Genomic DNA, 26270 nt, shown 5'->3' with positions numbered 1-26270 from the left:
TGTTGGGGGAGGGACGGTCTGACTGGGAGGAGCCCAGAACCAAAGGCTCATGCTGGGAAGGGAAGGTCTTCTGCTGAGGACCAATCAGGAGGCATCAGACCGGAAACACAAGGCTGGGAGTGGAGACTTATGACTGTCCATGTCTTGCCTGGGTTTTGGGGGTGTGAGTGCTTGACTGCAGTTGCCTCCAGAGCACTGCAGTGTCTTGCCTGTGCACTGGTCAGATGTGGGGCTGGCAATGCCCATAAGGCCTGCTGAGCAAAGGCTTGTTATGAATGCCTGTGGGCTGGGCTAGAAGATCACAGGCTGGATATTTTTTTGCAGGAGTGGCCTCTTCATACTTGCTGACTCAGGGACTGCTAAGATGTGCAAGGGAGAGGGTTGGTTTTATGTCAACGTGATTACTATGGGCAGACACAAAGTCCTTCAAACACCCCCAGATGCAGCAGGGCCCCATCTACATCCAGAAAGGCAGAGGCCGTGCTCAGGCAGGGAGAGAGATACTAGATATTTCTGGTACCTCCACTTGCCAGGAGATTTTATACTCCTTTGGGCAGCTCCCTGAACCTTCTAACATTTTAGCTCTAACAATCAGAGGCTCAACAATGGCATTAGATGTGTCCATTAGTCCATGTGTCAGTGGATGGGGCAGGCAAACCCTTTGTAGCTGAGAAGAGGACATCCCAGACTTCAGAGGTAGGAGGGATTGGACTGGTCTCCAGCGAGGCCTATGTCCCTTCCTTAGCTTACTGGGCTGAAGACTTGGGCAGACATATGGGGAGCAAGTGGCAGGAACCAGAAATCGAGCAGTTTTCATGATGCTTGCCATGTCTAGAGACTTTTCCTTTTGGAGCTTTTCACCCTCAAGTTTAATTCTAGCCTTTGTCTTTGTTGCAATTAAAGACATGTTGCCCACCACCACCTTATCTGCATCAGCAGTAGGTAAATAATCCTCTCACACCTCCCTAGGGCTCACTGTCTACCTCTGGACAAATGTTTTTTTCTGAAAATGATAGGATGAGGGTGAAGGTGGGCCCGTGTTTTTCATGTCGCTGTGTGTTGAGTGGGAGGATGTTGGAGTCTCTGGGGAGCCAGTCCTGGTTCTGGTGTTGGAGGGTGGAGGGTGCCGGTGACCTGTCTCCCATGGGATCCTCTTCCAAGTATCAGGAAAGATCCTCATCCAGGTGCTGAGGACAAGCCCTGGAGGGCTCCCTACTCCTACTGGGACCTCGTTCCTGGCCCTCTGGCCATGCACTGCAGACCTGCAAGGGTGGGTGACAGTTTCTGTCCCTGCAGCTGTCTGGCCAAGGCCTTGCCATCCTTGGCAATTTGCCAGAAACCATGGAGGACCATGTGGGTGCCACCTAACTCTTGAACATGGGGACAGCATGGTCCTGCCCTCTGGAGCTGTGGAGCTCCATCCTGCGTGTGCCCAGAGTAGGAAGTCGGGCGCCCATTTCTATCACCTCCACTGGGGTCACAGGTGGTTCCCCAAAACTTGACCCTTCACAAACCCAAGCAGAATAGCGTATCACCTCTCCTTCCACCGTGATGAAGCTGAACCTCTGGTTGCAGTCATATTCAATCGTGACTGCCTGCCCAGGGGACTTTGGCCATTAGGAAGTGCCCTGAGTGTGGAATGTGCCTTAGATCCTTGACCTCCTGATAGGGATTGATGAAGAGTTCTTCTGTTCCCCTGTAGGACCTGAATCCAGTTTGGCCCTGAGGCTGGTGAATGGAGGTGACAGGTGTCAGGGCCGAGTGGAGGTCCTATACCGAGGCTCCTGGGGCACCGTGTGTGATGACAGCTGGGACACCAATGATGCCAATGTGGTCTGCAGGCAGCTGGGCTGTGGCTGGGCCACGTCAGCCCCAAGAAATGCCTGGTTTGGTCAGGGCTCAGGACCCATTGTCCTGGATGATGTGCGCTGCTCAGGGAATGAGTCCTACCTGTGGAACTGTCCTCACAACGGCTGGCTCTCCCACAACTGTGGCCATGGTGAAGACGCTGGTGTCATCTGCTCAGGTGGGCCTACAGCAATTTGGGTTTCCTCTCTTGGGGTAGATTTTGCTCAGGAAGCGAGGTCTCATTATGTTCTAATCTCCTCACTCAGAGCTTTTTCAACCTTTCCTGTATTTCTGATATCTCCTTAGCTCTCTCCTAGGAAACTGTATGAATCTTCACTACATTGCCAGGTTTTGAGGAGGTCAGAGAGGACAATGGGCCAAAGTGAAATAAGGGTCACACCTTTGTTCCCCTACCGAGGCAGCAGAAGCAGAGGGAGAATGGGAAAGCGCAGGTCTTTGCATTTTAGTGTGGCTGGAAACAAATGGCTGGGGCCAGGTTGTTCACGAATAAAGAGGTTGATTTGGGTCTTGGCTTTGCAGGCTGCATAGGAGCATGGTATCTGCTTGGCTTCTGCTGATGGCCTCAGGCTGCTTGCACTCCTGGCAGAAGGAGATGGGGAGGTGGCCTGAGCAGACGTCACATGGCAACGGAGGAAGCAAGAGAGGGCAAGAGGGATGGAAGGTCCAGGCTCTTTTCAACCACCAGTTCTTGCTAGAAACTAAGAGAAGAACCCACCCCTGACCAGGGAGGGCACTAAGTTATTCATGAAGGGTTGGCTTCCATGACCCAAACATGGCGCGTCAGGCCTCACCTCTATACTTGGGGATCCAATCCCAACATGACTCTTGGCTGGGACAAGCATCCAAACTATAGCACGCTGGCTCTCCAGGGTTCCACCTTTCCCCTACTGAAAGGTTTAGGTGAGGGTGAGGTGGATGCAGCACATATAGGCGTTGGGGGAGGGATGATCTCACTGGGAGAAGCCGAGAACCAAAGGTTCATGCTGGGAAGGGAGGGTCTTCTGCTGAGGCCCAGTAGGGAGCCATCAGACTGGAAACACAAGGCTGGGAGTGCAGATCTGTGTCTGTCCATGTCTGGCCTGGGTTTTGGGGGTGTGAGTGCTTGACTGCAATTTCCTCCAGAGCACTGCAGTGTCTTGCCTGTACACTGGTCAGGTGTGGGGCGGGCAGTGCCTGTGAGGCCTGCTGAGCAAAGCCTTGTTATGAATGCCTGTGGGCTGGGCTAGAAGATCACAGGTTGGATTTTTGCTGGAGTGGCCTCTTCATATTTGCTGACTCAGGGACTGCTAAGATATGTAAGTGAGAGGGTTGGTTTTGTGTCAACCTGATTACTATGGGTAGACACAAACTTAATCACTTTGGAGCTGGCAGTAGTAGACAAGATCTGCCCAGACGCCTTTCAAGGAGCATCCTTCTGGGGACGTGCATGGCAATGCCTCTCCCTCTGTGATGGGGACCTAGCATGGACTGAAGGCGTGACCTGTTTAGTTCCTTCTGCCTTTGTTCCGGTTTTGCCAGCTTCTGTATAGTGCATCTGATCTGACCTCCTCTTTCTCACAGCTGCCCAGTCCTGGTCGACGCCCAGGCCAGGTGAGTCCCGTGTCCTTCCTTGGGATGTCCCTTCTCTTTCTGCACAATTATCCTTTTTCCCACTCCGCAGACCTAACCCTTCTTACCTGTGTGGATGCTGTGGGTCATACTATTTTCCCTGCTCTGTAACTGAGACCCTGGCATGGAGCTTCTTAACCAGACATGGTTAAGAAAGTGTGATCTTTCTAAGAATAGACAGTGATTGCCAAAGTCTCCTGGGAAGGCAATTTCAGCTAAAGCCTTAAACATGCCTGTCCATGGGCAAGCAATGTCAGTGCAGGCCTGATACCTCCATTCCTGACTCCTTCAAACACCCCAGATGCGGCAGGGCCCCATCTACCTACAGATAGGCAGAGGCCATGCTCGGGCAGGGAGAGAGATACTAGATATTTCTGTTGCCTCCACTTGCCAGGAGACTTTGTACTCCTTTAAGCAGCTCCTTGATCCTTCTAACATTTTAGTTTCAAGTGGGAGTTTCTCAGCATTGGTGTCAGTTGTGCCCATCAGTCCATGTGTCAGTGGATGGGGCAGGTAAACCCTTTGTAGCTGGGAAGAGGGTATTCCACACTTCAGAGGTAGGAGGGATCGGACTGGTCTCCAGTGAGGCCTATGTCCCTGGCTGTGCTTCCTGAGCTACAGACTTGGGCTGACACATGGGGAGCAAGTGGCAGGAACCAGAAATGGAGGAATTTTCATGATGCTTGCCTTGTCCAGAGACCTTTCCTTTTGGAGCTTTTCTCCCTCAACTTTAATTCTAGCCTTTTTCTTTGTTGCAATTTACAGACACGTTGTTGACCGTCACCTTACCTGCATCGACAGTAGGTAAATAATCCTCTCACCCCTCCCTAGGGCTCACTCTCTACCTCTGGACCAATGTTTTTTCTGAAAATGATAGGATGAGGGTCAAGGTGGGCCCCTGTCTTTTTCATGTCCCTGTGCATTGATTGGGAGGATGTTGGAGTCTCTGGGGAGCCCGTCCTGGGTCAGGTGTTAGAGGTGGAGGTTGTTGGTGACCTGTCTCCTGTGGGACCCTGTTCCAAGTATCAGGAAAGATCCTTATTCGGGTGCTCAGGACAAGCCCTGGAGGGCTCCCTACTCCTGGGACCTCATTCCTGGCCTTCTGGCCATGCATTGCAGACCTGCAAGGGTGGGTGAAAATTTCTGTCCCTGCAGCTGTCTGGCCAAGTCTTTGCCATCCCTGGCAATTTACCAGAAGCCAGAGAGGACCGTGTGGGTGCCACCAAACTCTTCAACATGGGGACAGCACGGGCCTGCCCTCTGGAGCTGTGGAGCTCCATCCTGTGTGTGCCCAGAGTAGGGAGTGGGGCATCCATTCCTGTCACCTCCACTGGGGTCACATGTGCTTCCCCAAAATCTGAGCCTCCATAAACCCAGGCAGAATAGGGTATCACCTCTCCTTCCAGTATGATGAAGCTGAACCTCTGCTTGCAGTCGTATTCAATCATGACTGCTTGTCCAGGTGACCTTGGCCATTAGGAATTACCTTCAGTGTGCAACGTGCCTTAGATCCTTGACCTCATGGTAGGGATGGATAAAGGGTTCTTGTGTTCCTCTGTAGGATCTGAATCCAGTTTAACCCTGAGGCTGGTGAATGGAAGTGACAGGTGTCAGGGCCGAGTAGAGGTCCTATACCGAGGCTCCTGGGGCACCGTGTGTGATGACAGCTGGGACACCAATGATGCCAATGTGGTCTGCAGGCAGCTGGGCTGTGGTTGGGCCACATCAGCCCCAGGAAATGCCCGGTTTGGTCAGGGCTCAGGACCCATTGTCCTGGATGACGTGCGCTGCTCAGGACACGAGTCCTACCTGTGGAGCTGTCCCCACAATGGCTGGCTCTCCCACAACTGTGGCCATCATGAAGACGCTGGTGTCATCTGCTCAGGTGGGCCTTCGAGACCTTGGGCTCCCTCTCCTAGGCTGGAGTTTGCTCAGGAAGAAAATCCTAATTACATTCTGATCTCCTCACTCAGAGATTCTTCTGTTTCCTATATTTATGTAGTCTTGTTAGCTCTCGGCTAAGAATCTGTACGAATTTTGCTACAGGGCCTGGTGTTCCTGTGGTCACTTAGGACAGGGGACCAAACTGAAACAACAACCCAGACTTTATCCCCTTCCCGAGGCAGTGCAAAGAAGAGGCAGAAGAGAAAAGTGCTGGCTCCCCAGGGCTCCATTTCTCCCCTGCTTAGTAGCACTGGGTAATGGTGTCATGGACACAGGACAGACAGCAATGCAGGGGAGGAATCCTCTCACTGCGAGGAACTCTGAACTAAAGATGCTTGTCTGAATGTGGGTTCTCATCTGAGACCCATTGAGGAGGTCTGGAAATAGAGGCTCAAGGGTTAGGAGTGCAAATGGGTTTCGATTCATGTCAGGCCTGGGTTGGGTGGGGTTGGAGTCCTTGACCTCAGGTCCTTTCAGAACGCTGCTGAGCATTGCCTGTGCCCCAGGTCTGGTGTGGGAAGGGCAGCCCCCATGAGGCCAGCCAGCCATGGCCTTGTTATTGCCTGTGATCGGGGCTTGAAGACGGCACAAGGGATTTTGGCTGGAGTGGCTTCCTCAGCCTTGCTGACTCGGGAACACCTAAGACGTGCAAGGGAGAGGGTTGGTTTGGGGTCAGCCGGGTTACCCTGGGCAGACACAATGTTGATCACCTCAGAGCTGGCAATGGTGGACAGGATCTGCCTTGACCCCTTACACGGTGCATCTCTGTGGGGATGTGCATGGCAATGTCCCTCCCTGTGTGATAGAAACTAGGCTGGACTGAGTGTCATACTCGCCCATTTCTTTCCCTCCTCATTCCAGTTTTGCCGACTTCTGAGTAACGTGCCTGATCTGATCTTCTCTTCTCTTTCTCACAGCTTCCCAGTCCCGGCCGACACCCAGCCTAGGTAAGTTCCCAGTGTCCTTCCTCAAAATGTCCCTTCTCTTTCTGCCCAATCACCCCTTCCCCACTCCACAGAGCTCTCCTGTTTCACTGCGTGGATACTGTGGGGCATATTATTTCCACCCCCAATACTGACTGTGTAACTGAGACCCCAGCACAGCGCTTTTTAAACACACACGGGATTCAGGAGGCCTCTGTCTTCTTTTCAATCCCTCTCAGCTTTCATGAAACAGTTTCATAGTGTCCCAGTGGACAACACTTACAGGTTCAGGAAGTGGGCCCACGTTTAATGTGCTCTGGTCCTTTTATATTCAGGACTCACATATAGTTTCTGAAAATTGAGGGTATCACACTCTGACCTGTTCAAGGCATCATCAGGGCAGGCTCGATACCCCCATCCATCACTGCTGGAAACATTCTGAGATTATGATGGGCCACATTTGTATCCAGAAGAGGCAGAGTTTGTGCTTGGGCAGGGAAAGGGATAATAAAGGTTTGTGGTGTCTCTGCTTAGCCAGAAACCTGATTCCTGATTGTCCCCTGGGCAGCCCCTGGTTCCCCTAGCATTTTAGCTGCCAGTATCCAAGCCTCAGCAGTGGCGTCTGATGTCCTAGTCAGTCCATGCATCAGCAGATGTGGGATGGCATGGTGGGGAGCATCCCCTAACAGATAGAAAGATACCTCAGGATTAGAGAAATGGAGGGTTCAGTCTGGTCTCCAGCAGGACCTTTGTCCCTGGATGAGTTCACAGCAGAGGAGACCTGGGCAGACACATGGGAAGCAAATGGCAGGAACAGGAAGTGGAATTGTTGCCAGGTTGATACCCCCTCCCAGAGATCCTTTTGTTCTGCGCCTTTTCCTTTCAAGTCTGACTGTCTTTTCCTTTTGTTGCAACTTACAGACACTTGGCCAACCTCACATGCATCAACAGCAGGTAAATAATCCTCTCACCCCTCCCTAGGGCTCACTGTCTCTGGAGTAATTTTGTGTTTGAAACTGATAGGATGAGGCTCAAGGTGGGCCCCTCTGTTTTCATGTCCCTGTGGGTCACGTGGGAGGAAGGTGGAATCTCTGGGGAGCCAGTGCTGGGTCTGATGTTTGAGGATGGAGGGTGCTAGTGACCTGTCTCCCATGGAATCCTGTTCCAAGTGGTCAGGAAAGATCCTCATCCAGGTGCTCAGGACGAGCACTGGAGGGCTCCTTAATGCTACTGGGACCTCATTCCTGGCCCTCAGGCCATGGGATCCAGACCTCTGAAGAGTGGGTGAAAGTGTCGGTGCCTGCACCTGTGTGGCCAAGGCCTTGCCATCACTGGCAATTTGCCAGAAGGCAGAGAAGACCATGCAGGTGCCAATAAGCTCCTGAATTTGGAGGGGGTCTGGGCCTATCACTTGTGGCTGTGTAGCTCCATCATGTGTGTACCCAGAGTGGGGAGTGGGGTGTCCATTCCTGTCCCCTCCTCTGGGGTCATACATGCTTACCCATAACTTGAGCTTTTATAGACTTGAGTAGAATAGGGCATCACTTTTTCCACTATGACAATGTTTAACCTCTGGGTGCAGCTGTCTTCCGTTGTGACTGCGTGCCCTGGTGACTTTGGCATTTGTATTCAAACTTGACTACTTTGCCCACTGCCCTGAGTGTTGTACATGCCTTATCCTTGACCTCATAATTGAGATGGATGAAGGGTTCTTGTGTTCCCCTGTAGGATCTGAATCCAGTTTGGCCTTGAGGCTGGTGAATGGAGGTGACAGGTGTCAGGGCCGAGTGGAGGTCCTATACCGAGGCTCCTGGGGCACTGTGTGTGATGACAGCTGGGACACCAATGATGCCAATGTGGTCTGCAGGCAGCTGGGCTGTGGCTGGGCCACGTCAGCCCCAGGAAATGCCCGGTTTGGTCAGGGCTCAGGACCTATTGTCCTGGATGACGTGCGCTGCTCAGGACATGAGTCCTACCTGTGGAGCTGCCCCCACAATGGCTGGCTCTCCCACAACTGTGGTCATCATGAAGACGCTGGTGTCATCTGCTCTGGTGGGCCTCCAAGACCTTGGGCTCCATCTCCTAGGCTGGAGTTTGCTCAGGAAGAAAATTCTAATTACATTCTGATCTCCTCACTCAAAGATTCTTCTATGTTTCCTGTATTTATGCAGTCTTGTTAGCTCTCTGCTAAGAATCTGTATGAATTTTGCTACAGGAGTTGGTGTTCATGTGGTCACTTAGGACAGGGGACCAAAGTCAAACAACAACCCAGACTTTATCCCTTTCCTGAGGCAGTGCAAAGAAGAGGCAGAAGAGAAAAGTGCTGGCTCCCCAGGGCTCCATTTCTCCCCAGCTGAGTAGCACTGGGTGAGGGTATCATGGACACAGGACAGACAGCAAGGCAGGGGAGGAATCCTCTCACTGCGAGGAACTCTGAACTAAAGATGCTTGTCTGAAAGTGAGTTCTCATCTGAGACCCAGTGAGGAGATCTGGAAATAGAGGCTCAAGGGTTAGGAATGCAAATGGGTTTCTATTCATGTCAGGCCTAGGTTTCGTGGGGTTGGAGTCCTTGACCTCAGGTCCTCTGAGAATGCTGCAGAGCACTGCCTGTGCCCCAGTTCTGGTGTGGGGAGAGCAGCCCCTATGAGACTGGCCGGGCATGGCCTTGTTATTGCCTGTGGTTGGGGCTTGAAGATCACACAAGGGATTTTGGCTGGAGTGGCTTCCTCAGCCTTGCTGACTCAGGAACGCCTAAGATGTGCAAGGGAGAGGGTTGGTTTAGGCCAACCAGGTTACCCTGGGCAAACACAATTTGATCACCTCAGAGCTGGCAATAGTGGACAGGATCTGCCTTGACCCCTTACATGGTGCATCTCTGTGGGGATGTGCATGGCAGTGTCCCTCCCTGTGTGACAGAAACTAGGATGGACTGAATGTCATACTCACCCATTTCTTTCGCTCCTCTTTCCAGTTTTGCCGACTTCTGTGTAACGTGCCTTATCTGACCTTCTCTTCTCTTTCTCACAGCTTCCCAGTCCTGGCCAACACCCAGCCTAGGTAAGTTCCCAGTGTCCTTCCTCAAAATGTCCCTTCTCTTTCTGCCCAATCACCCCTTCCCCACTCCACAGAGCTCTCCTGTTTCTCTGTGTGGATACTGTGGGGCATATTATTTCTTCCCCCCAACACCGGCTGTATTTCACTTGGGTCCTTTTCTATTTTCCCTAAGCATCGGCTGGTCTCAGAAATAAAGGGAAAGCGTACAAAAGAGTGAAATTTTAAAGCTGGGTGTCGGAGGGAGACATCACATGTCAGTAGGTTCCGTGATGCCTCCTAGGCAGCAAAACCAGCAAGTTTTTATTGGTGATATTCAAAAGGGGAGGGAGTGTACGAATAGGGTGTGGGTCACAGAGGTCACATGCTTCACAAGGTAATAAAATACCACAAGGCAAATGGGAGGCAGGGCAAGATCACAGGACTGGGGCAAAATTAAAATTGCTAATGAAGTTTCGGGCACGCATTGTCATTGATAACATTTTATCAGGAGACAGGGTTTGAAAGCAGTCAACCACTCTGAGCAAAATTTATTAGGCAGGAATTTCCTCATCCTAATAAGCCTGGGAGCGCTACGGGAGACTGGAGCTTATTTCATCCCTTATCTACAACCATAAAAGACAGACGTTCCCAAAGCGGCCATTTCAGAGGCCTCCCATTAGGAACGCATTCTCTTTCTCAGGGATGTTTGTTGCTGAGTAAAAGAATTCAGCGATATTTGCTTTTGAAAGAAGAGAAATACGGCTCTATTCCACCTGGCCCACAGGCAGTCAGCCTTTAACTTTATCTCCCTTTTTCCCTGAACATCGCTGTTATCCTGTTCTTTTTTCAAGGTGCCCAGATTTCATATTGTTTAAACAATTTGTGCAGTTAACGCAATCATCACAGGGTCCTCAGGCGACATTCATCCTCAGTTTACAAAGATGACGGGATTAACAGATTAAAGTAAAGACAGGCATAGGAAATCACAAGAGTATTGATTGGGGAAGTGATAAGTGTCCATGAAATCTTCACAATTTATGTTCAGAGACTGCAGTAAAGACAGGCGTAAGAAATTATAAAAGTATTAATTTGGGGAACTAGTAAATGTCCATGAAATCTTCAAATTTATGTTCTTGTGCCATGGCTTCAGCCAGTCCCTCTGTTTGGGGTCCCTGACTTCCCGCAACACAGCACAGTGCTTTTTAAACACACACAGGATTCAGGAGGCCTCTGTCTTCTTTTCAGCCCCTCTGAGCTTTCATGAAACAGTTTCATACTGTCCCAGTGGACAACCCTTACAGGTTCAGGAAGTGGCCCCATGTTTAATGAGCTTTGGTCCTTTTATATTTGGGGCTCACATATAGTTTCTGAAAATTGAGGGTGTCACCCTCTGACCTGTTCAAGGCATCATCAGGGCGGGCTCGATACCCCTATCCATCACTGCTGGAAACATTCCAAGATTATGATGGTCCACATTTGTATCCAGAAGAAGCAGAGTTTGTGCTTGGGCAGGGAGAGGGATAATAAAGGTTTGTGGTGTCTCTGCTTAGCCAGAAACCTGATTCCTGATTGTCCCCTGGGCAGCCCCTGGTTCCCCTAACATTTTAGCTGCCAGTGTCCAAGCCTCAGCAATGGCATCTGATGTCCTAGTCAGTCCATGCATCAGCAGATGTGGGATGGCATGGTGGGGAACATCCCCTAACAGAGAGAAAGATACCCCAGGATTAGAGAAATGGAGGGCTCAGTCTGGTCTCCAGCAGGACCTTTGTCCCTGGATGAGTTCACAGCAGAGGAGACCTGGGAAGACACCTGGGAAGCAAGTGGCAGAAACAGGAAGTGGAATTGTTGCCAGGTTGACTCCCCCTCCCAGAGATCCTTTTATTCTGTGCCTTTTCCCTTCAAGTCTAATTCTGTCTTTTTTCTTTGTTGCAATTTACAGACACTTGGCCGACCTCACCTGCATCAACAGCAGGTAAATAATCCTCTCACCCCTCCCTAGGGCTCACTATCTCTGGACATATTTTGTGTTTGAAACTGATAGGATGAGGCTCAAGGTGGGCCCCTCTGTTTTCATGTCCCTGTGGGTTGCGTGGGAGGAAGGTGGAGTCTCTAGGGAGCCAGCCCTGGGTCTGATGTTTGAGGATGGAGGGTGCTGGTGACTGTTTCTCATGGGACCCTGTTCCAAGTGTTCAGGAACGATCCTCATCCAGGTGCTCAGGACAAGCACTGGAAGGCTCCCTAATTCTGCTGGGACCTCTTTCCTGGCCCTCTGACCATGCACTGCAGACCTGCAAGGGTGGGTGAAAATTTCTGTCCCTGCAGCTGTCTGGCCAAGTCTTTGCCATCCCTGGCAATTTGCCAGAAACCAGAGAGGACCACGTGGGTGCCATCAAACTCTTGAACATGGGGCCAGTGTGGGCCTGCCCTCTGGAGCTGTGGAGCTCCATCCTGTGTGTGCCCAGAGTAGGGAGTGGGGCGTCCGTTCCTGTCACCTCCACTGGGGTCACAGGTACTTCCCCAAAATCTGAGCCTCCATAAACCCAGGCAGCATAGTGTATCACCTCTCCTTCCCCTGTGATAAAGCTGAACCTCTGGTAGCAGTCGTATGCAATCTTTGCTTGCCCAGGTGACTCTGGCCATTAGGAAGTGCCCCGAGTGTGGAACTTGCCTTAGATTGTTGACCTCCTGGTGGGGATGGATGAAGGGTTCTTGTGTTCCCTGTAGGATCTGAATCCAGTTTGGCCCTGAGACTGGTGAATGGAGGTGACAGGTGTCAAGGCCGAGTGGAGGTCCTATACCGAGGCTCCTGGGGCACCGTGTGTGATGACAGCTGGGACACCAATGATGCCAATGTGGTTTGCAGGCAGCTGGGCTGTGGCTTGGCCACGTCAGCCCCAGGAAATGCCCGGTTTGGCCAGGGCTCAGGACCCATTGTCCTGGATGATGTGCGCTGCTCAGGACACGAGTCCTACCTGTGGAGCTGCCCCCACAATGGCTGGCTCTCCCACAACTGTGGCCATCATGAAGACGCTGGTGTCATCTGCTCAGGTGGGCCTTCAAGACCTTGGGCTCCCTCTCCTAGGCTGGAGTTTGCTCAGGAAGAAAATCCTAATTACATTCTGATCTCCTCACTCAAAGCTTCTTCTGTGTTTCCTATATTTATGTAGTCTTGTTAGCTCTCGGCTAAGAATCTGTATGAATTTTGCTACAGTACCTGGTACAGCTGTGGCCACTTATGCCAGGGCTCCAAACTGAAACAACAAGCCAGACTTTATCCCCTTCCTGAGGAGTGCAAGGAAGAGGCAGAAGAGAAAAGTGCTGGCTCCCCAGGGCTCCATTTCTCCCCAGCTGAGTAGCACTGGGTGAGGGTATCATGGACGCAGGACAGACAGCAATGCAGGGGAGGAATCCTCTCACTGCGAGGAACTCTGAACTAAAGATGCTTGTCTGGAAGTGGGTTCTCAGCTGAGATCCAGTGAGGAGGTCTGGAAATAGAGGCTCAAGGGTTAGGAGTGCAAATGCATGTCTGTTTATGTCAGGCCTGCTTGGAGTCCTTGACCTCAGGTCCTCTCAGAACGCTGCAGAGCACTGCCTGTGCCCCAGGTCTGGTGTGGGGAGGGCAGCCCCCATGAGGCTGGCCAGTCATGGCCTTGTTATTGCCTGTGATCAGGGCTGTAAGATCACACAAGGCATTTGGGCTGGAGTGGCCTCCTCAGCCTTGCTGACTCAGGAACTGCCGAAACATGCAAGGGAGAGTGTTGGTTTTGGGTCAACCTGGTCACCCTGGGCAGACACAAAGTTAATCACCTCGGAGCTGACAATAGTGGCCAGGATCTGCCTGCACCCCTTATATGGTGCATCTCTGTGGGGATGTACATGGCCATGGCCCTCCTCCTGTGATAGGGACTGGGATGGACTGAGTGTCAGGCTTGCCCAGCTCCTTCTATCTTTTTTCCAGTTTTGCCGTTTTCTGTATAGTGCATCTGATCTGACCTTCTCTTCTCTTTCTCACAGCTGCTCAGTCCCAGTCAACGCCCAGGCCAGGTGAGTCCCCAGCATCCTTCCTCGGGATGTCCCTTCTCTTTCTGCCCACTTACCTCTTCCCCACTCCACAGAGCTCCCCTGCTTCTCTGTGCGGATACTGTGGGGCATATTATTTTTCCCCCCACCACTCTGTAACTGAGACCCCAGCACAGTGCTTCAACAGACATAGGGTTCAGAAGGCTTCTGTCTTCTGTTCAATTTATCTCAGCTTTCATGAAGCAGTTTCATACTGTACAATGGACAACTCTTACAGGTTCAGGAAGTGGACTCATGTTTAATGAGCTTTAGCTCCTTTATATTCAGAGCTGATATAACCTTTCTGAGAATTGAGAGTGACTGCCAAAGTCAGCTGGGAAGGCAATGTCAGTTCAAGCCTTAAACATGACTTCTGCCATGGGCAAGCAATGTCAGCACAGGCCTGATACCTCCATCCCTCACTCCTTCAAACACTCCAGATTTTGCAGGGCCACATCTGCATCCAGAAAAGGCAGAGGCCATGCTCGGGCAGGGAGAGATATAATAAATATTTCTGGTGCCTCCACTTACCAGGAAACTTGATATCCCTTTGGGCAGCTCCTTGGTTCCCCTAACATTTTAGCTCAAACTATCAGAGTCTCAGCAATGGTGTCAGATGTGCCCATGAGTCCACGTGTCACTGGATGGGGCAGGCTAACCCTTTGTAGCCGAGAAGAGGACATCTCACACTTCAGAGGTAGGAGGGATTGAACTGGTCTCCAGCAAGGCCTTTGTTCCTGGCTGTGCTCACTGAGCTGAAGACTTGGGTAGCACTTGGAGCACGTGGCAGGAACCGGAAATCGAATAGTTTTCATGACGCTTGCCTGGTCCAGAGACTTTTTTTTTTGTAGCTTTTCACCCTCAAGTCTAATTTTGTCCTTTCTCTTTGTTGCAATTTGCAGATACTTGGCTGACCACCAACTTACCGGCATCGCCAATAGGTAAATCATCCTCTCACCCCTCCCTAGGGCTCACTCTTTACCTCTGGACAAACGTTTCTTTTGAAAATAATAGAATGAGGCTCAAGGCGGCACCTCTGTTTTTCATGTTTCTGCGAGTTGCCTGGGGAGGAAGGTAGACTCCCTGGGAACCTAGTCCTGGGTCTGATGTTGGAGGCTGGAGGGTGCTGGTGACCTGTCTCCCCTGGGATTCTGTTTTATTAAGTCAGGAAAGATCCTCAGCCAGGTGCTCAGGACAAGCCCTGGAGGGCTCCCTAATACTACTGGGACCTTGTTCCTGGCCCTCAGGCCACAGGCTGCAGACCTGCGAATAGCGGGGAAAGTGCCTGTCCCCGTAGCTATCTGGCCAATGTCCTGCCATTCCTGGCACTTTGCTAGAAGCCAGAGAGGACCATGTGGGTGCCACCAAACTCCTGAACATGAGGCAGGTCTCGGCCTCCTATCTGCAGCTGTGCAGCTTCATCTTGTGTGAGAATGGAGCTCAGAATGAGGAGTGAGGTGTCCATTCCTGTCACCTCCAGTGGGGTCACAGGTACTTCCCCAATACTTGAGCTTCCATAGACTTGGGCAGAGTAGGACATCACTGCTTCTTCCACTGTGATGAAGCTGAACCTCTGTTTGTATTCGTATTCAAAGGTGATTACCTGCACACGTGACTTTGGCCATTAGGAAGTGCCCTGAGTGTGGAACATTCCTTAAATCTTTGACCTCATAATCAGTATGGATGAAGGGTTCTTGTGTTCCCCTGTAGGATCTGAATCCAGTTTGGCACTGAGGCTGGTGAATGGAGGTGACAGGTGTCAGGGCCGAGTGGAGGTCCTGTATCAAGGCTCCTGGGGAACCGTGTGTGATGACAATTGGGACACCAATGATGCCAATGTGGTCTGCAGGCAGCTGGGCTGTGGCTGGGCCATGTCAGCCCCAGGAAATGCCCGGTTTGGCCAGGGCTCAGGACCCATTGTCCTGGATGACGTGCGCTGCTCAGGACATGAGTCCTACCTGTGGAGCTGCCCCCACAATGGCTGGCTCACCCACAACTGTGGCCATCGTGAAGACGCTGGTGTCATCTGCTCAGGTGGGCCTCCAAGACCTTGGGCTCCATCTCCTAGGCTGGAGTTTGCTCCAGAAGAAAGTCCTAATTACATTCTGATCTCCTCACTCAAAGCTTCTTCTATGTTTCCTATGTTTTTGAAGACTTGTTAGCTCTCTGCTAAGAATCCATATGAATTCACTGCCTAGTGTTCCAGTGGTCACTTAGGACAGGGGACCAAATTCAAACAACAATCCAGACTTTATCCCCTTCCTGAGGCAGTGCAAGGAAGAGGCAGAAGAAAAAAGTTCTGGCTCCCCAGGGCTCCATTTCTCCCCTACTGAGTAGCACTTGGTGAGGGTATAATGGACACAGCACAGACAGTGGGGCAGAGGAGGGATCCTCTCCTTGGGAGGAGGCTCATGGTAAGGAAAGGACATATGTTGGGATAGGGAATTCTCACTTGAGGCCCCAGTAAGAAGCATTTGGATTGGAGGCATATGGGCTAGGAGTGCAAATGGGTATCTGTGCACGTGTGACCTGGATCTTGGTCAGTTTCAGCTCCTTCCAAAGAACTGCAGTGCATTGCCTGTCTAACAAGCCTGGTGGCGGGAGGGCAGCCCCCATGAGATCTGCCAGGCAAATCCTTGTCATTACCTGTGGTTTGGAATGGAAGATCACACAGGGGATTTTTGCTGGAGTGGTATCCTGAGACTTGCTGACTTGGTGAATTGCTAAACCTGCAAGGGAAAGGGTTGGTTTTGGTTCAACTTGGACATCACATCCAGACACAGAGTTAATCTCCTTGGAGCTGGAAATGGTGGCCAGAATCTGCCTGGACCCCTTATAAGGAAAATCTTTGAGTCCATCCAAAGCACTGGCATTCAGCAGGTCTGGGTGAAACTCCTGGGTCTTGCTTGAAGCCTCTGGCCACTCCCTACCTCATTCAGTGTGGAAGGTTCCCTTATCTACCAGTTGTCAAATGATCTTTAAAGAGGATCTATTATTAGAGATGCTTTTGTTTGCACATGGCAGGAACTCAACTCAAACACTCTTAAGCTAGAAAGGAATTCATTGGCTCAGGTATCCAGAATGTTTAGTGGTGGATCTGGAGCTTCAGGTACAGCTGGTTCCAGAAGTTCCAAGTCTTTTTTCCCCATGCTTTGCTTACATCTACTCTTTTATCTGTGTGGGCTTCACTATCAACTTGCTTTTTGCATATGGCTGAAGGACAGCAGTGGGCAGCCCCAAGTCTATATCCCACCAGGAGAAGGACTCAGTCTGTCCCAGTACCTCTGGCTGACAAGGCCTGGGAGGACTGTGATTGACCTGCTTGTAAACAGGTGCTTTCTTACAAACCATCTCTATTAGTTCTGACAGCTCAGCCAGAGTTCTATACCCATCTTTGTGTTCCCTTGGGGCTATGGGAAGGATGGAGGCATTAGGCTCTACTTGAACCTTGTAGGATGCTACATTTTAAAATAGGAAGGACTGTTTCTATTAGAATAAAAAACAGGCAGGATGTTTGTGACAGAGATAGCAGTCCCTCAGTCGGACCCTTCCTTTCCTTTGATACTCTCTGCCCTTTGCTGGTTGACGTTAGCCCTCTATCCCAAGCTGGAAACTTCCCTCTCCCTGGCGGTTGTCCATGTTCATTACCATCATCCCTATCTAGTTCCAGGACTTTTTCATTATCCCCAACTGAAAGCTCTTACCCCTTAACCATTAATAATCCATTCCTCTTTCCTTCAGCCCCTGGCAACCACTAATCTGCTTTCTGTCTCTGTATACAGATTTTACTAAGAACTCTAGTCATTTTCTATGAATGGAATCATAGCCTTTTCTGTCTGGCTTCATTCACTTAACATAATGTTTTCAAGGTTCATTCATGTTTTAGCATGTGTCAGAACTCCATTACTTTTAATTGCCAACTAATATTCCATTGTATGGCTACGCCATCTTTTGTCTATCCATTTATCAGCTTATGGACATTTGGGTTGCTTCCATCTTTTGGCTGTTGTGAATAAGGCTGCTATGTGCATTAGTGTACAATTTTTTGTTTGCATTTGTGTTTCCAATTTTGGGAGATATATACCTAGGAGTGGGATTGCTGGGTAATAGGGTAATTATGTTTAATTTATTGTGGAAACACTGAACAGTTGCCACAGCCACTGCACCAATTTGCATTCCCCCCAGCAATGCCTGAGAATTCTGATTCCTGCATATCCTCACCAATACTTTTTATGATGTCTTTTTCATCATGGCCATCCTAGTGGGTGTAAGGTGGTATTTCATGGTGTTTTGATTTGCATTTCCCTGATGACTAATGATGTTGAGCATCTTTTCATGTGTTGGTGGGCCCTTTGTATATATTCTTGGGAGAACAGGGGCTTCATTTTATAGATACTAAGCTGAAGGCCAGAGGAACCAGACTAATGTCAGTATCTTAGCCCAGCTCCCAGGCTCACAGGACAGGGTTCAGGTACACAGAGGGATCAGGATGCCTGGCCCAGTGTTGTGTCTAGCATGTAATATTCCTTCATGGAGGACTAACTCTGCCATTTTTCCTCCATTCTCAGGCATAGGCACCTCTAGATATGCACAACTAAGTGTCCTCATAGTTGCTTCTGACCACTGTCCCTGTAGCTCATGGTATTCAGTGGGTCCATGTTTTGTTTTGGATTGAAGGCAAGCTGTGGGTTTGAAAGTGACTCAGGAACAAGCCTTGGGCCTGATGGAGTGGTCCCTGTGAGCAGAGTGAGTCAGCCAGAGGTAGAGAGGTGGAATCTCCCAAGAACCAGGTCCTAGGCTTCACCTTGCCAGGAAGCTGGGAGCTGGTCTCGGTTGCATCCTGCTGCAGAGGCGCTTGAGCCCAGTGGTCCATGCACATCCATGATGATGGCTCCTGCACTTTAACCTCTGAATCTGAAGGCCTGGCTCAGCACTTGAATTGCTGGGCACTGGGATGACTCCATCGGGGAACATGCACAGCTCGGTCCACACCCAACGGTTCTAGAAAACAACCCTTAAAGATAACATGATGAAGAACAGGCTTCCGTCAATGTCTATGCTGCTGGAGAACATTAACTGGAGACCCAGAAACCTTGGCTTTCTGGAAGAATTCTGAACTTCACTCTGACCTCAGATGCTCTTCCTTTAGGAGATACAGGAGAGAGTTAATTTACCTGTCTTTTCTAGAATCCAGTTCTGGTTTGGCTCTGAGGCTGGTGAATGGAGGTGACTAGTGTCAGGGCTGGGTGGAGGTCCTGTACCAAAGTTCCTGGGGCACTGTGTGTGATGACAGCTGGGACACCAATGACACCAATGTGGTCTGCAGTCAGCTGGGCTGTGGCTGGGCCATGGCAGCCCCAGGAAATGCCTGGTTTGATCAGGGCTCAGGACCCATTATCCTGGATGATGTGTGCTGCTCAGGGAATGAGTCCTGACTGTGGAGCTGCCCCCACAATGGCTGGCTCTCCCACAGCTGTCAGCATAGTGAAGACGCTGTGTCATCTGTTCAGATGGGCCTCCAAGACGTTGGGCCTCTATTTTACTGTGTGGTTTTCTCCATGACAAGGCTTCTCTTTGCACTGGCCTCCTCCCAGCCTGAGCTTCTCTTCAAGATGGCCCGTTTCTCTGATACCTCAACAGGGCAATAACCTCAGCAAATGTTGTTGGTGTCTTTGAATTTTATGGGTAGGCACTAGCTTCTTTCTTATGTAGGTTCCTATAGCAAACAAGGGTTGAATCTACTTTCAGGCTGTAAGAGTGAATTCTTCCAGTATCTTTTTTTGAGACTAACCATTAAGGTTTATATCTACTATTCCACTCTCCTGGATGACTCTTGGGGAGCATTTCTAAGTGACAAGATTGGGACAGGCACTCAGCATTTCTCTCGCTCATCATCCTGGGCACTGGGACTGACTCATGTTTTCTTCTTTTCCTTGCAGCCACCCAAATAAATTCTACTACGACAGGTGAGTCTGCTACACCCCAGCCCAGCAATATTTCTCTTGGGAATTCCACCCTCTCTTGTTTCCACAAGTAGGAGGAGTAGGGTAGCCTCCCCCTGGGGGGTAATTTCTCTCTGAGGACTCTGACCTTTGTTAGGGTGACGAGCTGAGTTCCCACTGCCATCACTCTCATGTCCGGCTCACCGTGGAGGGCCCCTGTGGCCTCCTGCTATTGCCTACTGATAGTGCTAAGTGCTGGCAGAGATGCTGCTGTGGAAGGAGGCTTTGGTCCTCCATCATTTCAGATGAAAATAACTGTCTAAATTAACCCATGGGAAATTAGGACCTTCATTTTAGAAACATAGCCAAGTAATACTTCTGCACGTATTTGTCAAATAAAGAATTCTTGGCCGGGCGCGGTGGCTCACGCTTGTAATCCCAGCACTTTGGGAGGCCGAGGCGGGCGGATCACGAGGTCAGGAGATTGAGACCACGGTGAAACCCTGTCTCTACTAAAAATACAAAAAAAAAAATTAGCCGGGCGTGGTGGCGGGCGCCTGTAGTCCCAGCTACTCGGAGAGGCTGAGGCAGGAGAATGGCGTGAACCCGGGAGGCGGAGCTTGCAGTGAGCCGAGATTGAGCCACTGCACTCCAGCCTGGGCGACAGAGCGAGACTCCGTCTCAAAAAAAAAAAAAAAATAAAAAAATAAAGAATTCTTTCCCTTTGAGGGAGCCATCCTCAAAGTGTTTTTGTGCCACAGTGAAAATATCCTAGGCCAAATATGTTGGGAGGTGCTACATACTCTAGACCTTGCTGGCCATGAACAGTGTAAAATGGAATGGTCAAGGCTCTGAGAAGTCCTGTACTAAGGAAAATGATTTAACTTTGTCAGTCAAACAAATGACTATGGGATGGAAAAATTATCTAGTAAAATCCTAAACAGCTTCATTTTTATTCTAGATTGGTGGCATCCAACAACTACAACCACTGCAAGTAAGTATCACATTTTCTACCTGAACCATAGGTCATACATTTCTTATCCCCAAGCTTGGCTATCCATGAGCGAATGCTCTGCCCCACCCCAGCCTTCCTCAATCTGCACATAGCCCTGGCCTGTCCCACTACACCCTTCACCTCTTCATTTGAATCAATGAGATAAGTATTCTTAAAATAATAGACTTAAAGGCTTTTATTTTGGGGGTATCTCCAAAGCTTTAGGAGGAAGCAAGGAGACAAATAGTAAATGGATAATTTTACTACAAATTATGCTTTCCCATGTCATTTTTATTTCACTATATGGCTATGTTTCAATAGATTTTCATTGCTTTTAAAAAATAATAGGGCTACTTTTCTGTGTCATTAAATCTTTTCTCACAATCATTTTAAGTGCCTGTATTGTATTCTATTATACAGATATGCCATGAATTATTTGATAGATCCTCAGATGCTAGATATTTGTTTGTATTTCTTCATTACTGTAAATGATTTTGTGATGAATAATATTTTTATAGACAATTTTTTTGCATACCTCACTAGTTTTTCCTTTAGGACATAAATGGGTTTACTGGACCAAAGTCAACGTCATTGTAGTGCCTGGTACATAGAATGTACTTCATGCATATTAACTTTTATTGTGTTAGGTATTTTAAGATCTTGCTGTGTGTATAGTCAAACTACCATCAAGAATGGTTGTAAAATTATAGAATGATGTAAGAGACAAACTGATCTTCTTCCTCAGAGCTCACAGTATTATTTAATACACAACCAACTAGAAAATTACAGTTGTCACAACTGTTTCCAAGGAAAAGTTCAGTGTGCAAAGAGGAAGTATTAGTAGAGATCTTCCTTGATTGGGGAGTTAGGGGAAGTTCCTTATGGAAGTGACATTTAAGCTGGGAGTTAATAGAGGAGCAGGTTCATTTGCTGAAGTGTCTTCTAACCAGAAGGAATTCTTTGAAGGCCCTAGGGTGGGAAGGAGCTTGGCTCTTTGAAGGAGGGTGGGGTGTGGGCAAGGAGGGACTGCAGGAAATCTGTTGGGTGAGGCCAGATCATTCAGGGCCTTGTGAGTGGGTTAAGACTACTGTCTTTATCCTAAAGGTAGGGAGGCTGCAGAAAGATTTTAATCTTGAGAATTAGCTAATTGGAAATATACTTGCAAAAGATCATGTTTATCTTTTCTGCCAAACTGCATTTCCTGAAGGCAGGGGCCATGTCTGCCTTTTTCATAATGTATCCTTATTATCTAGCATTGTGTCTGCCTTTCAAGAACTGTTTATTAAAAGAATAAATGAGTGAATGAATGAATGGATAAATTAATGAATAAATACATAATTACTGTTGGCATTTTGGCATACATTCCATACACTGTATATACACACACACACACACAGTATGGCATGCTTTATATCCCATTGTAGAACCCATCATTTTCATTTAAGTGTATATAATACTTTTTTCATGACCTTAAAATTAACATTTTTATAGCATTGAAATTATTTGTATAGAAGAAGTTTTAATGACTACATGATTTTCCACTGTATAGATATACCATCACTTAGTTAAATGGTTACTAATTGTGGGGCAAAAACATTGTTTCCAATTATATTTTATAATGTTAAGTGACTATATACAATAGCATATTTTATAACCATTTATATTTAATGTTTAGAAATATGTAACTCGTATCCTTGTCTCTGAAAGTTTGACTTTATCCTTAATTATTTCCCAGTGTAGAAATAGAATGGGAGGGCAGGCCACATGATCTTCAAGAAGCACTGTCTTCCCACCAAATGAGAGAACGTATTTCTATCTCATAAGGGACTTGTACCTAGGATATATAAGTGACTCTTGTGGTCAATGATAAAAAGTCAGATAACCCAACTGAACAATGAGCAAAAGACCTGAAAGATATTTCTCTACAGAAGATTCACAGATGGCAGAGAAGGCATTGGAAAGATGCTCAGTGTCATTAGCCGTCAGGGACATGCAAATGAAACACCCAGTAGGTGGGCTGTAGTCAAAAAGCCAGATAATAGCAAGTGTTGATGAGGATGTGGAGAAATTGGAAACCTTATGCACGGCTGCAGGGAATGTAAAACGGTACAGCCACTTTGAGAAGCAGTTTGGTGGCTCCTCAAAAGGTTAGACCTGGAGTCACCATATGACCCACCACTTGTATTCCTAGGCATATACCCAGGAGAAATGAAAACATGTGTCCACACAGAAACTTGTATGTGAATATTCAGGACAGCTTTATTCATAGTAGCCAAATGTGAACGCGATGCAAATCTCCATCATGGTGAATCGAGAAACAAATATGATAAGTCCATGCAGTAGAGTATTATTTGGCAATAAAAATGAATTTAATAGTGGCCGGGCACAGTGGCTCACACCTGTAATCCCAGCGCTTTGGGAGGCCAAAATGGGTGGATCAGCTGAGGTCAGGGCTTCGAGACCAGCCTGGCCAACATGGTGAAACCCCGTCTCTAATAAAAATACAAAAATTAGCTGGGTGTGGTGGTGGGCAGCTGTAATCCCCGCTACTTGGGAAGCTGGGGCAGGAGAATCGCTTGAACCTGGGAAGTGGAGGTTGCAGTAAGCTGAGATTGTGCCATTGCACTCCAGCCTGGGCGACAAGAGTGAAACTCCATCTCAAAAAGAAAAAAAAAAATTTAATATTGATTTATGCTACAACATGATGAACTTTGAAAACACATTAAGTCAGTCAAAAAAGACTACCATATTGTACAATTTGTTTTATATGAAATGTCAACAATAGGCAAATCTATAGAGACAGAAAAGTAGCTCACGCTTGTAATCCCAGCACTTTGGGAGGCTGAGGCGGGCGGATCACGAGGTCAGGAGATCGAGACCACGGTGAAACCCCGTCTCTACTAAAAATACAAAAAATTAGCCGGGCGTGGTGGCGGGCGCCTGTAGTCCCAGCTACTCGGATAGGCTGAGGCAGGAGAATGGCGTGAACCCGGGAGGCGGAGCTTGCAGTGAGCCGAGATTGCGCCACTGCACTCCAGCCTGGGCGACAGAGCGAGACTCCATCTCAAAAAAAAAAAAAAAAAAAAAAGAAGAAAAAAGTAGATTAGTGGGTGCCAGGAATGGAGAGTGTTGAGAAGAAATTGGGAGTGATTGCTAATGGGTACAAGGTTTCTTTTTGGGGTGATAAAAAATAATCCAAAATCGACTGTGGTGATTTCAGGGCTCTGAGTATGCTAAAAACCATGGACTTACCCCCTTAGAAAAAGTAAATAAAGAGTTATAAAAAAGAAAAAAAAAGAAAACGTTTTAATTTCTATCACTCAGTGTGCACATGTTTTTAAAAAGTTTTTATTACTATAAACCAACAAAATGTTTGACGGTTTAGTATTTATCCCTTTCTGATAAATAACAATAGCTAATATTGCTGGGTGCTTATGTGCCTGGCACTCTCTAAGAGTTTATATAGACATAGAAACATATCTCATGTTTATGTATAAATGTTCATATATACATATCTTATTTAATACCCGTAAGAGTCTGATGAAGCAGATGCCATTACCACTCTCATTTTTCTGATGAGGAAACGGAGGCAGAGAGGTTAAGTAACTGGCTCCAGATCATGGAGCTGATAGAGGCAGAGCCAAGATGCAAACCCAGGCTTCTTGTTGCAGAAACCCTGCTCCTAACCCAACGCTGTGCTACTTGTGAATTGGCAGAGTCCTGTGCTCATGGAAGACGCTAGGGAACACACTGTGTTATGGAGTGCTCTCCACGGGTCAGCGCTGTGTTCAGCCAGGACTATCCCACATCCCTGTCTGTAGCTGATTGAACAATGATAGCAGTCACTTTGTTGCTTTCTTGGTATTTTTGCTAGAAGTGACACAAGCTCCCTCTGAAGCTTGGATCACCTCCTCCCAGAGGGTTGCTGTCCAGGCCCAACAGGGAAAGCAGGGACTCGAATCAAAGCTTCTAATGTTGGGCCACCCAGAACCAGGCCCAAGAGAGGGGACTTGTTTACAGGGAAAGTTAATTCATGTTATAAAGTGCAGAAGATGAAACCAGATGATACTTACACAGATGATTGTTTGTCATAAAATACCTGAAGATCTGGTACAAAGGAGATATCCCCTCTCTCCTCTCTAGGACCCTCTTCAAATTGTGGTGGCTTCTTATTCAGTGCCAGTGGGACATTCTCCAGCCCATCCTACCCTGCATACTACCCCAACAATGCTAAGTGTGTTTGGGAAATAGAAGTGAATTCTGGTTATCGCATAAACCTGGGCTTCAGTAATCTGCAGTAAGTAATGCCTGGTCATCTGGTGAAGGGAGAGTCCCTCTGCAGCACATCCACTGGTTTAGACTGTGTCCTGAGCTGGGATGCTTTTCACTCTCGTGTGCCATGGACAAGCTTTTGGTGGCTTTGATTCCTACCATAAAGCATCAGGGAACACTGATGTCCTTTGACTTAATTGAGGAAGAGCTAGAAGAAAAACTTGTATTCAATGGCATCACTCGTAAAGTGGAAACTATTTATAAAATGGAGGGGCAATAGGAATTTCAATGTTGACTTGAATACATTTTCTCCATACAGGTTGGAGGCACACCATAACTGCAGTTTTGATTATGTTGAAATCTTTGATGGGTCATTGAATAGCAGTCTCCTGCTGGGGAAAATCTGTAATGATACCAGGCAAATATTTACATCTTCTTACAACCGAATGACCATTCACTTTCGAAGTGACGTCAGTTTCCAAAACACCGGCTTCTTGGCTTGGTATAACTCCTTCCCAAGCGGTAAGTGCACACTAGACCATGCCTACGAGGCTTGGTGGATTTACCCAGCTGCCTCTTTGGGGGCACCATGGTTCCCCAAGGAAATCAAAGAAGGGCCTCGGTGATGCATTGCCCATTCTCCTGCTCTTGGCACAGACTGTGTGAGCCTCAAGGAGGGGTAGGCCCTTGGGAAGGCAGCAAAGGGTGCAGACTGGGGGTCACACCTTGTCTTGGGTCTGCTACCAACTCTCCGGGGACCTGGTGACTCACCTTGCAGAGCCACCCCTCTCCATCTGGAGGTGAGGGGATCTGAGCTTGGCAATCTCTAGAGCCCCTTTTAGCTCTGCATGGAGCAGTCCAATACCTCCACCCCAGCTTTTCCACATTTCTATTTGGTGACTTTGGAGGTGGGGAAAGGCCTCTGGGATGCTTGGCCTTTGAGGTTTGTTGTGGGACATTTGTTGTGGGACATTTGTTGTGGGACATGGCCATGATCTCTCAGTTAATGTGTCTTTCAGATGCCGCCTTGAGGTTGGTCAATTTGAATTCATCCTATGGTCTATGTGCCGGGCGTGTAGAAATTTACCATGGTGGCACCTGGGGGACAGTTTGTGATGACTCCTGGACCATTCAGGAAGCTGAGGTGGTCTGCAGACAGCTAGGGTGTGGACGTGCAGTTTCAGCCCTTGGAAATGCCTACTTTGGCTCTGGCTCTGGCCCCATCACCCTGGACGATGTAGAATGCTCAGGGACGGAATCCACTCTCTGGCAGTGCCGGAACCGAGGCTGGTTCTCCCACAACTGTCAACACCACGAAGATGCTGGTGTCATCTGCTCAGGTATGGCCCCATGCCATGGAAGGCCCATTTCACTTGTAACCTGCTATAAAGGGACAGCTTAAGGCCAGTGGCTGATGGTGTCTGTGGCCCAGGCAGGAGCTGGTCATTGTGTCCTCGTGGCCTGCGCACTCCAGAAGAGCATGCAGGGGGCTGCTTTATCTTTGGCCAGTTTCTGGACCCAGGGCCATTATGCTGAATACTCATCTGACTAAAGGACCTCCAGCAATGATTTAACTTCTTTATGCTTTGGTTTCCTTGACTGTTAAGTCAGGGTGGCTGTGATAG

At 48.7% G+C, this 26270-nt stretch overlaps 1 protein-coding gene across 1 annotated transcript in view; it reads left to right on the top strand.

The window, feature by feature from the left end:
- Positions 1-26270, top strand: part of DMBT1 (deleted in malignant brain tumors 1) — a 63371-nt gene that overhangs the window by 25173 nt on the left and 11928 nt on the right. Inside the window, 19 exon segments of the mRNA XM_063624018.1 lie at positions 1703-2026; positions 3430-3459; positions 4243-4277; positions 4633-4773; positions 4987-5362; positions 6339-6368; positions 7266-7298; positions 8073-8396; positions 9373-9402; positions 11318-11350; positions 12103-12426; positions 13393-13422; positions 14340-14378; positions 15148-15471; positions 19377-19403; positions 20341-20373; positions 24517-24670; positions 24965-25167; positions 25665-25985. Coding sequence (XP_063480088.1) covers positions 1703-2026; positions 3430-3459; positions 4243-4277; positions 4633-4773; positions 4987-5362; positions 6339-6368; positions 7266-7298; positions 8073-8396; positions 9373-9402; positions 11318-11350; positions 12103-12426; positions 13393-13422; positions 14340-14378; positions 15148-15471; positions 19377-19403; positions 20341-20373; positions 24517-24670; positions 24965-25167; positions 25665-25985 — 2811 coding nt within the window.

The sequence above is a fragment of the Symphalangus syndactylus genome, chromosome 2, assembly GCF_028878055.3.
Source record: "Symphalangus syndactylus isolate Jambi chromosome 2, NHGRI_mSymSyn1-v2.1_pri, whole genome shotgun sequence".
NCBI classification, from domain to species: Eukaryota; Metazoa; Chordata; class Mammalia; order Primates; family Hylobatidae; genus Symphalangus; species Symphalangus syndactylus.
The sequence above is the reverse complement of the archived record's forward strand: the minus strand, read 5'-3'. Positions and strand labels throughout refer to the sequence as shown.